The 15,661-nt window shown below is 48.8% G+C and overlaps 1 protein-coding gene across 1 annotated transcript in view; it reads right to left on the bottom strand.

The window, feature by feature from the left end:
* Nucleotides 1–2,613: 2,613 nt before the first annotated feature.
* BICRAL (BICRA like chromatin remodeling complex associated protein) overlaps nucleotides 2,614–15,661 on the bottom strand; it is a gene marked incomplete at its 5' end in the record, with an annotated part of 38,475 nt that continues 25,427 nt past the window's right edge. The window contains 7 exons of the mRNA XM_081095063.1: nucleotides 2,614–6,202; nucleotides 7,466–7,568; nucleotides 10,662–10,756; nucleotides 12,200–12,345; nucleotides 13,208–13,269; nucleotides 14,264–14,361; nucleotides 15,160–15,265. Of these exons, the coding sequence (XP_080951189.1) occupies nucleotides 5,451–6,202; nucleotides 7,466–7,568; nucleotides 10,662–10,756; nucleotides 12,200–12,345; nucleotides 13,208–13,269; nucleotides 14,264–14,361; nucleotides 15,160–15,265 (1,362 nt within the window). The 3' untranslated portion in view covers nucleotides 2,614–5,450. The remainder of the gene's footprint in view (nucleotides 6,203–7,465; nucleotides 7,569–10,661; nucleotides 10,757–12,199; nucleotides 12,346–13,207; nucleotides 13,270–14,263; nucleotides 14,362–15,159; nucleotides 15,266–15,661) is intronic.

The raw sequence follows: 15,661 nt of genomic DNA, 5'->3' as shown, positions 1-15,661 counted from the left end.
ACCTGTGCGCGAGGGATACAGAGAGGTTTCTCATAAAGGCCTTTCCCCTGCAGCAATGCAGACGCAGGCTGTTCGCGTAAGAATCTACTTTATACGACAAACGCGCCTCCAGCATTTGTGTGCACACTGGGACAGATTTCTCCACATGCTAACACTATAATTACAAACGTCCTTTACCTTCATCCCTGCAGAAAATCTATATATTTGCTCTCAAACATCACTCAGGAAACTGCACTAAGAACCAGGGCATGGAAATCCGGTTTGTCGCTCTCTACCAAGTGGCAGTCCTGGAGAGTTGCAGCTCGTTTCTTTTCTCTGGAACTCCATCCGGCCGGTTCCCAAACGTACCTAGTTATTTGCTTGTTTTCTCTCTAGATTTGGAGCTCCTAGAGAACAGAAATCAGCCTCAGTTACACACGCCCCCGTGTCTAGCCCCGTGCCCGTAAACTGCTCCAAAGCTTGGCGGTTACTGCTCTCCACCTTCAGCTGGGCCCCCAGGAGCCCTATCTGTCTCGGGAGTTAGTCCCGCAGACAGCATAGCTAGTCCTGCTTGAGCGATGCTGTTTCAGTGATTCCCCAGATGGTGGGGGTTTTGTGTCTTTTCCCTTCCCTCTGTCCCCAAGAATCCACTGGCTACTTCCTCACATCAGGGAGAACTAGGGTCCCTCCTGAAACAAGGCCTCCCACCTCCCACAGCCAGGGCTGAGGGCTTCCCCCTCCTCAGAGAAGATGCCTGGTTCCTTCCTCTGGGCCTGTCCCTGGGGACAGACACTGATCCTAACTAAGCAGTCAGATGGTCCCTCCTTCTAACTCGTCACCTAGGGGGCATCCCCATTGCAAAGGGTCCAAGGGGGACAAGAGCATCAGGATGGACACACATTTGACCTTAGTAAGGAGAGAAGCTCGACATCAGGGCAACACTTCAAAAATAAAAATAATTAGGGAATCCATCCACTGATGTGACGATTCAAGCAGTAAGTATCCTAATTTCTGTTAGTTATATGACAACTTCCTATTTACATGTTGGTTGTTGCTGACTGTTGTGTTCACGACTGCTACTGCTTTAAGGGCAGGGGAAGCAATGAAACCACAAGTAAGGGTGTGAGTATAAATTCTAGGCCCCAAAGAGAAATTTAAGGAGTCCTATACTGTCATCCCTAGAAATATATTTCGCCCTCTGGTGGTTCCCCTAACAATTGGGTAGAGTCACACTCGTGAGGACAGAAACGCAGAAGGGCCTCATGGGACTAACTTTACAGATAAGGTTACATGGGTATTTCTTACCATTTTGGTCAAAGGTGTGACTCCAAAGAGAAACATGTTAATTCTGAAATAAATTTTAAAATGTATTTATTTATACTTTAAAAAAATTGATGAGAGAGAGAGAGAGATTGATGTGAGAAACATTGGTTGCCTCCCACATGCGTCCTGACCAACCAGAGATAGAACCCACAACTTGGGTATGCGCTCTGACTGGGAATTGAACCCGAAACCTTTCAGTATATGGTATGATGCTCCAACCAACTGATCCACACTGGCAAGGGCTAAATTTTTATTTATTGGTTTTAGAGAGAGAGATTTGTTGTTCCACCTATGATGCATTCACTGGTTGGTTCTTTAATGTGTCCTGACTGGGGATTGAAAACACAACCTTGGCATATCGGGACAATGCTCTAACCAACTGAGCTACCCAGGTAGTGCTGGAACAAGTCTTATATGAAATAGTTTTCTTTACGGTCAGGACACATACCTGGGTTTTGGGCTCGGTCCCCAGTGGGGAGCGTGCAGGTGACAGCTTATCAATGATTCTCTCTCATCATTGATGTTTCTATCTCTCCTTCTCCCTTCCTCAATAAAAATACATTAAGTAAAAAAATAAAAAAAGAATTTGTTGAATTTTAGAGAGGAAGGGAGAAAAGAGAAACATCAATGTGAGAGTGTAACATCGATTGGCTGCCTCCTGCATGTCCCCTACTGGGGACTGAGCCCACAACCTGGGCAGGTGCCCTGACCAGGTATCAAAACAGCAACCTCTCAGTGCACGGGATGATGCCCAGCCGAGCCACACCGGCCAGGGCTCTGCTTTTGTTCTTTATCCCCTCACTTTCTTGTCCTTGAAGAAACAAAATAAATATAAGAATATATGGAAGGAAACTTCCTACAGATGGAGGCTCACTTATCTAACTTTTCAAATGACCCTGTTTTTCCTTCGCCAGTTAAGGAAGGATCCGTGTGACAGGAGCGGGGATGGAGGCCAGAGAAGTACATGAGGAAACTTTCCCCAGACCAACTTGGTTTAATTTGTAACCGTTTGGAAAGCGATCAGTTAAAACCCTACCTTCTCACTGCCCGGGCTACTTTCGGCAATGGCAAGTTTATTTCAACAGAACTCCCACTGAACACTTACTTACCCTTCTTCTGGGAAAAGCAGCCATTCCTACTTGCAAATCAAGACAATCACAGTTGCACATTTTCCCAAATCTTTGGCTGTATTGCAATGGTTGTTTCATTTTGTAATCTCCAACTAAACATTTCCTAACCATGGATTAACAATATAGTTACTGACTGGTTTCTTTTAACAGTATTTATCCAACATAACAAAATAAACTGCAATTTGTTATACTTTTTTACAAAACATTTTATAAATATTTTTACAAAATGTATACAAAGCAATTTCAAGTGAGACATACTATACAAATGAAGGTATTTAAGCAAATAAAGCCCACACCACACTGACAGTGAGTGACGCGTCCTCTTTAAGTCAAGTCAGTCTGTAAGGCCTCCCTAATCTAACAAAGTCTACTAAATTCTTCAGAGCTAAAATAGTTCTTTTTTTCGTAATTGCCGGTTTAAAATTTGCTTTATCTTTAGGCAGTACTTAAGGACACAGAAAATCAAATGCTTAATAACAAATTCACACTTTTCCACAACAACAGAAAAAAAAAGAGAGAAAGAAATGATCTTTGTTACTGAGTACAAGTAGTTCTAAAACTTAGACGATGAACCTGAACGACTGAAGGTTGGCCATCTGAGGCTGAGCTCTCTTACCCTTCACCAGAGGGCTCGGCATGCGGGTTATGACCTATGTGCGCATAACCTAATCACAGGAGTAAAACACATCTCATAATCTTCATTTGTCATTATCTAGAATCTTCCCTCCATAAAAAGTAAACTTACATACAAGGACACAGAAATTTACAAGTTTCATTTTGGTAAATTAGGCTCTCCATTTGCTAGACAAGTGTTAGGGCTTAAAAACCCTTGAAGGTGGTATATAGAAAAGCTAGGGTTTGGGTAGCAGGGCAGGATGGGGAAGAGGTGCAACAAATGTACACAGAGCTTATCTTGTCTCTTTAAGAATTCCACTGATTCGCAGTAATTAATGTAACTCATTAGCAGCCTTCGAAAAGGCTTCCAGGGATAAAGTTCCACAATGAGGAGAATTTGATCAGGAGGAACCATCTTTAAGTCTTGCTAGGAATTAGGGGAGCGTGAGCCATAAAGGAAGAAGAGCCTGTGAAACCTTGGGGTTCAGGGCCGGGTGCCACCCCAGGGCTGCCCAAACAGAAAGTTCCGACTGGCAACAGCAACTTCTCTTCCTAATATGTTACAATAAAGGAAAAAGGGGGATATGCAGCGTGGACATTGGCACAAGCAAGGAAAACATGGCAGCCCTCTCAGATGGCCCACATTTTCCGGTTTCTATTGGCGGGGGGTGGGCGTGGGGAGGAGGTGCTCTGCTTTTATGAAGACTGGCTGTCGCGCAGGGTTTCTCTGGTGGGACAAAGGGGCAGGGAGTTATCTTCTGTTGCTGTGTTTTCTAGCAATCAGAAGCCTTCCTTTCCATCACAGGCCAATCTGGAAAAGACATGTCCAACATGATGACAATGGGAGTCACCCGCATTCTGCGGACAGCCAGAAGCAGGCCCTGGCAATGTGTCAGGCTGGACACCATGGGCACACCTCTGAAGCCATAGAGACAACCAGAATAACCGAGAGAGTGCATACACCGAAGGGGAGCGTGTGTACACACTGTCAGCACGACGACCTGGGGACCCGAGCACTCAGGCAAATTCACGCCTGTGTGACAGTGCACAGCAAATACCATGATGTAGCTTTCCCAGGGACGGGACCTAACTGATGTTACCATGACACCAGAGTGACAGTAACCACAGAAATGGGGTGACCTTGGCAGGCACAAAAGAAAGGAAATGGGGAAAGCTCCCTGAAAAGAAATATAAATAAATAAAGCAAGGTCACGTCCACTAATATGAACATAGGCCGAACACAAGCCATGACAGGGCACGTCCTTTGGCTCTTGCGTGGGACTCCCGCGTCCCAGATCTCCTCGTTCCGTGGTGGGCTGGCTGGCTACCTTTGGTTTGTCTGTGTTTTGGTAATGACTGCTGCCAGGGGTGACTACTGTTCTCAGACAACAAGCAGCATAAACAAGGCCAAAGTCCCCTTAAGGTTTAAACAGAAAAATTACAACATAGTTTTCAAATGAAAGTGCTTTTGACGCTTGGCTGTTTGTTGTGGGAGAGGGTGCAAAGAGAGGTTAAAGGAAACAAAACCCAGCAACAAACAAAAAGGTACATCCTATGTTGGCTCTATCCAATCATAAAATGCAAAACGCCTGTTTTTCTCACAGTTAACATATATGTGCTTTTACATATATACAGGTTTATGCCTCCGGCTGCGCCCCGGCCCCACCCCGCGCTGTGCCACCTCACGGTTCCGTCCCGTTGCCTAGCCCGAGGCTCGGAGCCACGCTGCGGCACTAGGAACGGGCAGGCCTGGGCGCCCCCCTCGGACGTGCTGGGAAGGCCCGCGGCCGAGCTCAGGAGCCTCGGGAAAGCACGGAACACGAACAGGGACGCCCTGCACATGCCCGCACCCTCCCACCGGCTGCCGCCCCTGGGCCACCCCAGGGCCGAGGGGTCCCCCGCAGCGGCCAGCAGCCACTGCTGAGGCGGCGAGGGGAGAGCCATGTGGTCTCCCCTCTGGCAACAGCAACAAAACCCAAAAGCCAACATTTGGAGATACAGTGGGGGATGCTTTAAAAAGTAGCTTCTATCAGTCCTGTTTGATTTTCTTTAATAAGTCTGTTCTTTTCAAATGACTTATGATTGTCTGGATTTTTCTTTTTACCCAGGGCCAAGGGTCCTATGATCGCATTGAGTTACACAGTATTTTTAAGAAAATAAAACAAGTAAACAAAAAACTGACTAAAAGCGCGTTCAAAACACTTGCAAGGTGAAGGCCTATCAGACTGCTTTCTAACAAGGACTGTTTTCCTGGCGGATCTCCCTGGACCCAGGCGAGTATTGCTCTTGAGGAAGAACAGGGTGAGAGCAGGAGGGAGGTGATGGGCCGCGCGGGCGGGAGCCAGGGCCGTCCGGTCGCTTTTGCAGGAGAGACTGGAGCGGGCGGGCGGGCGGGAGCTGCGATTAACACTCGAGGATGCTATTTACAGCGGCTTCTAAAACGGAGTCCGTCTCCACGGCGCCCTCGCTGCGGTCCGGGGCGAACTTCTCCAGGCAGCTGTCCTGCGCGGCGGCGGGGGAGAAGCCGGGGAAGTCCAGCTCCGCGGCGCCCCGGGCGGGGTCGCTGGGGGCCTGCCGCCCCGCCTTCTTGAGCTCCAGGAGGTTCTTGAACGTGGTCTCCAGGCTCCTGGTGAGCTGGAGGTCCGGCTGCGGCTCGCCCGACCCCTTCATGATGTCTGTGTGTAAAACGTCGCTCTGGGGCGAATTCCTGCGAGTTTTGTCCTGGAAGGAATTGCTACACGTCATCTCCAAGCGAGAGTCGCCGAGGATGCTCGAGAGCTTGCTCTCGGGACCGGGATCGGGTCTGGCCGCGGTTCTCCGGGGCCCCTCGGGGCCGGGGGCGCCCTCGCTGCCCGGGGCAGGGTCCCTGCGGCCGGCCTTGCCCTCCGCCGCCCGCGGCTGCCCCGCGCGGTCCCCCGGCAGCGCCCGGCCCAGGCACTCCGTCTTCTTAGAAATGTTTCCTTCCGCGGAGACCACGATGTGATTAGGCACTGGGTGGAGCGGGTCGGGGTGCGCGGGCTCCGCCCCGCCGGCTTTGGCTCGGTCCCTGCTCGCGGCCTTGGGCGGAGGGAGCGAGCTGGTGGTGCGGCCACACGGCGGCTCGCAGGCAGCGGCGTCGGGTTTGAAGGAGCAACAGAAGTCAGCTTGAAAGCCCTCTGGAAACGGAGCGGAAAAAACATGAATAAACGGAGGAGCGAGGGCCGCACCCCAGACCCAGGCGGGGGTCAGCCCGCCCGCCCCACGGAGTTGGCCTGTGTCCCAGGAGATGCCCAAGCTCAACACCCGGGGCCCCGGGCTGCCGGCCTCCCGCAGGAGCCAGACAGACCTCCTTGCAAGGCAGCTGCTGGACGGCAGAGGGAACCCGACGGGCAGCGGGCAGTGGGCAGCGGGCAGCGCTCCGCTTCGCCCCGCTCTCCCGTTAGCTCTGAAACAAATGAGATGCAGTGCCAGCCGGTTTCTTCCCCGCAGCAGCGAGCTCCAGGAGGCGGCTCGAGCAGGGGTGGGTGTGAGGGACTGTGTGCCTTGGGTGGTGGCACGTCAGGCCCTAAGACACACGTGGGGACCTGGAATAACCAGCTGCACTCTGCCAGGTCGACATGCGTCCTGTCCAGGAAAAGAATGATCTTGTTTTCAGTAATCTTTCTTTTTTTCCCCATGCAGCCTTTTATATTATTCTTCTATTGGTGCTTACCTTCTAGTTAAAACTGGTTAGCACCAGCCATCATTGGTCCAGCACTGGCATTATATGATTGTACTAGTATTTTCAAATGCTGTGATGAAATTGCCATCTTACTGCCCTGGCTGGTTTTGCTCAGTGGATAGAGCATGGGCCTGCAGACTGAAGGGTCATGGGTTCGATTCCCTGCCCTGGTTGGGGTATTCGGGAGGCAACCAATTGATGTCTCTCTCTCACATCAATGTTTCTCTCTCTCTCCCTCCATTCCACTCTCACTAAAAAAATCAATGGAAAAATATCCTCAGGTGAGGATTAACAAAACAAACAAAAAATCTGCCATCTTACTAATGGAAAAACCAATGTGATGAGGATGGAAAGAAACAGATAGTAATTTGAAGGTAAAATAGGACCGTTGTGCAAAGCACCAAGTTTGCCTGCTCCCTGGAGAACGGTGCGCATGGAAGGTATTGGGCGTCAGTCAGGCAGCAGCCGATGACAGGCTTTTGTGGTGCAGAGACTTGTGTAACAAACATCTCCCCATGCCTCGTAACCGCATAAAACATAGAATCCATAGCTTGAGGATTAAAAATGGCGGCAGAGTAAGTGGATGCTACATGGACATGCTCCCAGGAATGAACTAGAATTACATCTAAAATACAGAAAAACTTCCTGAATAATCAACGGAAAACTCGAAGGAGAGAACCCTGATACCCGACGGCCGCTTTCCACCCACGTGACTTACCAGGGTCCACAAGTGCCAGCCGCTTGTCCCGGGACAGAGATGCCCTCTCCTCCTGGTTGAACATTCTGTCGATCATCACCATCTCAGCCGAGGGATTCATCCGCTGAAAAGGAGAGAGGCCAGTCATCCCAGGTGCCCTTTAACAAGCGCAAGCATCTCCCTGCATCTTTGGGCCGGAAGCAGTCAGAAGCGAGAGTTTAATGTCTAAGTTCCAGGTGTCCCATTCAGTCAAATTTTTCCTTGCCACATAGGATGCATTTAAAAAAAAAAAAAAAATCTGTTTTTTTGTTCTTATTTTTTAATTGATTTCAGAGAAGAAGGGAGAGGGAGAGATAGAAACTTCAATGATGAGATATAATCATTGATCGACTGCCTCCTGCATGCCCCACGCTGGGAATCGAGCCACACCTGGGCAAGAGCCCTGACTGTGAATCGAACCGTGCCTTTCTGGTTCATAGGTCGATGCTCAACCACTGAGCCACACTGGCCAGGCTAGGATGCTTTTATTTTTTTATTATTTTTTAAAATTTTTATTGATTTTTTTTACAGAGAGGAAGGGAGAGGGATAGAAAGTTAGAAACATCAATGAGAGAGAAACATGGATCAGCTGCCTCCTACACACCCCCTACTGGGGATGTGCCTGCAACCAAGGTATATGCTCTTGACCGGAATCAAACCTGGGACCCTTGAGTCCGCAGGCCGACGCTCTATCCACTGAGCCAAACCGGTCAGGGCAGGATGCATTTTTTTAAATTGTATTTTTACCGAAATGAGGTGAGTACTCCCGGGGCAATGATGGACATATCATCTTATCTTTTTATCTCTGTTTTTCTCTGTTTCTCTCTCTCTCTCACTGAATTTATTGGGGAGACACCAATTAATAAAATCATACAGGTTTGAAAATAAAATAAAAAATGTATAAATAAATAAAATAGTATTTTGGGGGGAAAGGTAATCTACACATTGGTACTAAAGGGGATGTGAAAAGTAAACCCTTCTTCTTCGCCTCCCCCTGTGCCCTTCCCACCCCCAGTGTCTCTCCCTGGAGGCACCCCGTGCCTAGCAGTTTAATACACTCTTCCAGAAACAGATCATGCACATACACACATTATGTTCTCTCTCTTTTTTTATATTTTGCACACAAATGGTAGCAACAATACATGCTGTTTTGTACCTTTCTTATTCCCCTTCTGCTAACATGTTGGAAATCTTTTCCTTAGAATGACCTTTTAACTTTGCACTCTGCTATGCTTAAATTTGTCATTTTTTTAGGGCTTTCCTTAAAATTAGTTTGTGCCATACAGAATCAAATCTGAAGTTACATTTCTGGGTCTTATTTAACATGAAAACTCATGGCAGATACAATTTGACCAAACAAGTGGTCCTTTCCTCAATAATGATAGTCTTTTTGACATCTCACAATTTTGTTTTAGAAATGGTTATCAATATAAGAACACTTATTTCAGCCCTGGCCGGTTTGGCTCAGTGGATAGAGCATTGGCCTGTGGACCAAAGGGTCCTGGGTTCAATTCCAGTCAAGGGCAGGTACCTCAGTTGCAGGCTCCACCCTGACCTGGGCCCTGGTCAGGGTGCGTGCAGGAGGAAACCAATCAATGTTTCTCTCTGTCTTTCCCTCTCTCATCCACTCTCTCTAAAAATCAATGGAAAAATATCCTCTGGTGAGGATTAACAACAGCAACAACAAAAAGAACAACTATTTCAGATTTTGGAGGCATACTTTTAAGTAAAAATATATTAGAAATGCGCATACACACACACACACGCGCGCGCACGTGCACACACACACACATATAATAAAAGCCTAAGCTACCATTAGGGTGGAACAACCAGAACGACTGGTCGCTATGATGCACGCTGACCACAGTGGTCAGTGTGCTCCCAAAGGGGGAGCGCTGCTCAGCCAGAAGCCAGGCTCATGGCTGGCGAGTGCAGCAGTGGTGGCGGGAGCCTCTCCCATTTCCGCAGCAGTGCTAAGGAGCAATAAGCAGGCGGGTGGTAAGGAGCGAGGGGTCCCGGATTGCAAGAGGGTGCAGGCCGGGCTAAGGGACCTCTCCCCGCCGCCAGTGCACAAATTTCGTGCACCGGGTCTCTAGTACATATATAAGCACAAACATATCTACATATTTACACAATATTGTGTACATGTATAATGTAGTTCAATTAATCCTCCACAGAACATTTCCAAAGTTGATCTCAAACTGAAAACCACTGAAAGAGACCAATTTATAGGTTAACGCCCACATGTTTTTAGAACTGCTAAAATCTCAGACTAGGTTTGGTCTTTCCATCATTCCCTGAGACACCTTACTCCTTTCTCTAACTGGTGCTTTAAAGGCAAGGCTAGTTCCTATTTGAGGTGTTGAAAATGTTCTGGAATTAGACAGTGGTGATGGTTGCACAATTTTGTGAATATGCTAAAAACCATCAGGTTGTACATGTGAAAATTAAGCGTGAATTTTATGACAGGCTAACAATCAAATAAAAACAAGACAAAACTGCCAAAACCGGTTTGGCTCAGTGGATAGAGCGTCGGCCTGCGGACTGAGGGGTCCCGGGTTCGATTCCAGTCAAGGGCATGTGCCTGGGTTGCGGGCACATCCCCGGTGGGGGATGTGCAGGAGGCAGCTGATCGATGTTTCTCATCGATGTTTCTAACTCTCTCTATCTCTCTCCCTTCCTCTCTGTGAAAAATCAATAAAATATATTAAAACAAAAAAACAAACCAAGACAAAACTAATTGTAACACCTGTCATCACCTCGTCTGTCCAGCTGCTGCTGTGAACCTTCACTGGCGGTGCCCCAGGCCTCCCCCCTCTGGGCTGGGGAGGGGCAGCACACAGCATCGGAGTGGGCCAGGTGTCGGGGGCTGGGCTGCATCGGGCTCTGCTCATTGCCCGACAGGCTCACTAGCTGTGATCCTGGGTGAACTACTTAACCAGAGCCTAGGTCCCTCATTTGGGACAGTCACAGGAGCACTGATGGTGAGCAACCGGTCCGCACAATAGGTACCACCTGCTGCTGGTGGTATAACGGTCAAGTGTGAGGTTTCCTGCAAACTTAAATATCTGTGCCTTTTAAACTGCTGGGGAAACCTAATTCCCGAAGTTTTTCTCTCTGAACCAGTAGCTGTGACCTGCAGGGTTTAAGAACCAAATGTGCTTGCAGCAGCGTTTACCATGGCATCCTCCAGGAGCAGGCATCTGTACTTGTTAAGCATAGCTTGGGTCCTTTTTAGGAGCTGAGTGGCAACTGTTTCAAATTCATTGTCGACTGTAAGAAGAGAGAGAGAAATAGTAAGAGAGTGCCAATCACCCGTAGGTCTTCAGTTCAGGACTGAAATGCATTATTCTTCCCCTGTTCAAACAGGTCCTGTCTGTGGCCGTTTCCACTTCTCAGGTCAGCTTTTCCGTGACTGAGCATTGTGCTTCTGCACTGCCTTCCCTCACTGTCCACCGGTCTGTGATTGTGGAGACTGAGTTCAATACTAGCTTCTATTAATTTTAACTAAAAATCCAAAAATAGCCCTCACCGGTTTAGCTCAGTAGAAAGAGAGTCAGCCTGCAGACCGGAGGGTCCTGGGTTCGATTCCGGTCAAGGGCACATACCTTGGTTGCAGGCTCCTCCCCAGCCTGGGCCCAGGTCAGGGCATGTGCAGGAGGCAACCAATCGATGTGCTTCTCTCACATCAATATTTCTCTCTGTCCTTCCCTCTCTCTGGAAAAATACCCTCAGGTGAGGATTAAAAAAAAAAGGAATCCAAAAACATAGTATTTTTAACATCACCTATAAAAGAAAATAATATCACACAGACCAGCAACAAATATCAAGCCTCCCTCCCTGCCAATCATATAAAAAGTTAACAGCTGGGACAATGAAGTCCTACTGTCTGGACTGGGCAGACAGTGTTATCTAAAGACAAACTAGCTCATGGTCCCTTGCAGGCCATGGTGCCGTGGCTCTGTCCTTGTCGGTTGGTCCCCAAGGTCTCACATTTCTACTTCACTCTTAGAGTCTTCACGCCCCTGCCCAATGTTGGACCAGGGCCTCCCCGGGAAGCTCACATGGACTGATGGAGACCAGGACACTCAGCTCAGAGACCCCTGGTGTCACAGTGGCTGTGGGGTCACGGCCGGTTCACCTTTCCTGCGGGAGCGAGCCTGGCAGCTGAAGAGGATGTGAGCAGTGGGGGATCTCTGCAGGCAGCCTGGGCATGGTGGTGGGAGGGAGGCAGAACTAGGCGAGCTGCACTGCTGGGGAGGCAGCGGGTCAGGAGGGAGACTGGGCTGAGTTCCAGGTTGGGACAAGGAACTTATCCTTAGCCCCTTTTTGCCAGTTTCTTGACAAACAGCAATGCCCTGGACTCACTTTGGAACCTGTAAGAATGTCTGGGGCTGAAGGATCGATGCAACTCATAGAACTGGTAGTGGGAGCTAAGGGTGTGCACTCGCCTAAACAGGAGGACTCCGCCTGAGGCGCTGGGCAGAGCCGTCCCCTCTGCAGCCAGCAGCCCGAACAATGCTGTGCCTTTACCGCCCCCAAGATGTGTCCATAAAAGCCTCTGGCACGTGGGTCTCCCTTCCCAGAACACTGAGAAGAATAAGCCACGACCCTAAACGCAGACTGGGAAACAGAGTAAATAAACTGTGATAAAAACAGTAGCTGGCTACCATCTGGGGGCATCCCCAGAGGGCGCTGAGGGTCACGGCGGCTTACCTTTCCTCAAGTCCTCCTCGGTGGGCATGGAGCCCTGGCACACGTGGTAGGAGAGCAGCCTCTGCACCGCGTCACCGAGAGACCGGAACTGACTTTTATCGGGCGTCACGGCGTGGGCTTGGTCCCTCTGCAGCTGCTGGAGGATGCTGCAAGAGAGAGACTGCACGTCGATGCAGAGTCACGGGAAGAAACGGAGCCCCTCCCTGAGAGAGAAGGAACGGGACCCTTTGCATGCGGAGAGAGTAAGACATACAGGAATGTTACTGTTCAAAGTATAGCACGTCTGGTTTTCCTACAGTTTCACACTTTGAACACCAGGGTGGTTCAGAGTTCGGTGTAGCCACCCACAGGGAAGGCACACTCTGGCCCTGGCCTCGGAAGCTCAGGGTTCCTACCAACCACGCACGCGTGGGGCTCACCCCGACCGGCAACGCCTGAGCAACGGCCAACCACGCTGATGCGAACATTTCTGTTCTGAACATAGGAGTTTATCAAACCATGCTCCCCTCAGAGACGCCTGGCCAGCCACAGGGCACGTGGTATACTGAGACGGCAAAGGCTGCTTCTCCTTAAGAACGAAAGAGCATCCCTAGCCAGTTTGGCTCAGAGCGGTTGGCCTGTGAACTGAAGGGTCCTGGGTTTGATTCCAATCAAGGGCACATGCCCAGGTTACGGGCTCAACCCCCAGTAGGGGGCGTGCAGGAAGCAGCTGATCAATGATTATCTCTCATCATTGATGTTTCTCTCTCTCTCTCTCTCTCTCTCCCCCTTCCTCTCTGAAATCAATAAAAATATATTTAAAAAATAGAACAAGAGAGCAGACAGTAACCTCAAACTACATTTGAGATATTTATAGGTCCTAACGGAAACAAATTGTAGGAATGGGTTTTCAAAATATATGTTTACAAATACCGTATGTATTGTTATAACCTGACTTCTGTGGTATATGTACTGAAGGTTAGGAACCTAGAGGAATGTTCAAAATGAGTGGTAGCCAAGGTCACTCACAAAGCCCCTTTAGTTAGCTGTTTTGCGGCAGGCCTCTTCTGTCCTCCCGAATGACCATCCACCTACGGACAAAACACACCTTTTATTCCCTTTTCTTGAAAACACAAGCAGGATGCAGTTACACATAAAGGTCACCATGTTTTGAGTACTTTCAACTCGCCATCGAGAGCGTATTCTAAGGATGCAGAATTTGCTCTGAAAGCCCATAGACACATGTGGCGGAGTGGCACTGTGTCAGATCATGAAAGCTGTGCCATAGCTCCTTGGGAGGACTCAGCCTGGACCTTAAAGCCCAAATCCCCACCTCCCTCTGCGAGTGCATCCTTGTATTTCTGAGGAAGTATATTTGTGGGTACCAACTCCATGAACATCTGAAAATTCAGTAGACATCACTGAGTTCATCTTCTCAGTGATAAATAAGGGAGCAAACACTTTGAGCTCCTTCACAGTTAGGAGTGCAATCTCGCAGGCGTTTCTATAATGTTAAGGAACCTGAGAATGAACCAGATCCTTGCCTGAGGGGGCCAGGCAGACCCGGACTACAACAAGTGTCACTCAACTACCACGGATTGCTAAGTCTGATGGAGAAGAGACTGAAGCCTTCGTAAGTGGAAAACAACTTTCCCTCCTTCTTAGATCAGTGTTGAGTCAAAAGACCACAGGGACCTACTTCATACACTCCCGGCTGCTACTGCAGAAAAAAAGATCTCAGTGTAACTAAGAGGAATAACCCACTTTGATATGATAGTGATATCATTCAACAGTAAACTACATATTGTGAGTGCCTACTCTGTGTTGGCTGCTGGGATACTATTAATTGATGAAAACGTGATAGCACTGTGAACATGTGAGAAGCAGAACAGACACATTCATCCCATAAACATCAACATAGCAAGGCCGGGACCTGGGGGAAGGTCTTCAGTGAGCACGTTTGTGGTCACACAGGCACCGGGCTGGCTGTGGAGACAGTGCCGGCAGCAGTAAGCGCGCAGGTGATCACACATTTCCTTTCAATGACACTGAATGTTGAAAGAAGCTTCATAAACTGTGTTCTACCTGCACAGCTGGCTGGCCAGGAGAGGATCCTACGTTTTCCTGCTGAGGTTGTGCGGTTCCTAAGGATGCGGATATAACTTTGCTTCCAGAATCCTGCCCTATTTGAATGAACACACAAGAAAGACAGTGTTCAACAGAAACAGTAAAGCAGGCCCGTCGAACAACCCTGGACACGGTGCGCACAGGTGGCGGAACAGTCCGAAAGGGCTTCCTTATCATGGATGCTTGATGTGAGGAAGGGGAGCAGGAAGTACATTTATCGACAAAACCTCTGGAGGCAGAGGCGGGGGTTAGTAAAGCCCAGTTAGAATAATAAGTAGAAATAAATACACACGTAAATAAATAAAAGCTGTCAATGCTCCAGTTTCAAATTACCTATGGTCTGAGGAATAGGCCTCAAGCTAGTAATCTGTCAGCATTACCAAAACGCAAAACACCCACAACTGAGAGAAAGGGAGGCCCGAGCAGGGGACTGACTAGGCGCGCTCATGCTTTTGTCTTCCTAGTGCTTACTGAGCAGTGCAGGTGTTTGAAGCTTTAGGAAAAGCGGGAGGCACTGGCACAAGATTTTTAGTCTGGGTGGGATTCTAAATCTACATATAGGAAGCAGCACAAGGATAATTACAAAGCCACCTGTGCCATAGAATGCTAGATTGTGTTGTTTCTAAGCAGCACATTATTTCACGTAATTTAATTAGAAGCGCTTGTTTCTTGCTTAGTGGTGTATAAAATGATGCTACAGGTGCAACGTGAAAAGGATAGAGAAGAAAGGAATGATCAGAGTAGAGGTGCGAGTGCGTCAGAAAGACTGCATGCAGGAGGTGGGGTGCGAGAAGTGTCCTGGGTGGCAGGAGACAGGGATGAGCTAAGGGGAGCTTGCGACGAAGGCTCCTGACCTGGCAGTGCGGTGCTCAGGAGGCCAGGAATCTGTGCTTGCCTCAGGCCATCGGGGGTCTTGGAAGCAGAAATGGGGCAAGTCTGATTCAAACATTTCTTCTGAGCCTGTCAAAACATTGCCAAGATGGAAACATTAATTTCATGAGTAAAAGCTTTAATAGATTACTTAATGCCAACCACTTCTGTTAATGCTTACCTGGCATTACCTTCAGCTTAGACTACAAACCAAAACAGAAGTCCCAACACTCTCTCCTTTCACACTGGAGAATGAAGACTACCTCAAACCTGGAGGCACACTGGCCTTTCAGACCTGTTAGCCGGGAGCTGGACGGACAGCAGACCGCCCTCTGCTCGGGGGACCACGCTTGTGGAGCTCAGACACAAGCTGAGCCAGAACTCTTTCCATCCCCGGCAATTTTATATGCCGCCTGCAAGGATTATGACCCCGACGGTCAGTCCTGACCTGGTGTCTGCACTGGCTTCAAGCACCGGGCCAGAGCC

This window comes from Myotis nattereri (assembly GCF_964212035.1).
Source record: "Myotis nattereri genome assembly, chromosome: 6".
Taxonomy (NCBI): Eukaryota; Metazoa; Chordata; class Mammalia; order Chiroptera; family Vespertilionidae; genus Myotis; species Myotis nattereri.
The sequence above is the reverse complement of the archived record's forward strand: the minus strand, read 5'-3'. Positions and strand labels throughout refer to the sequence as shown.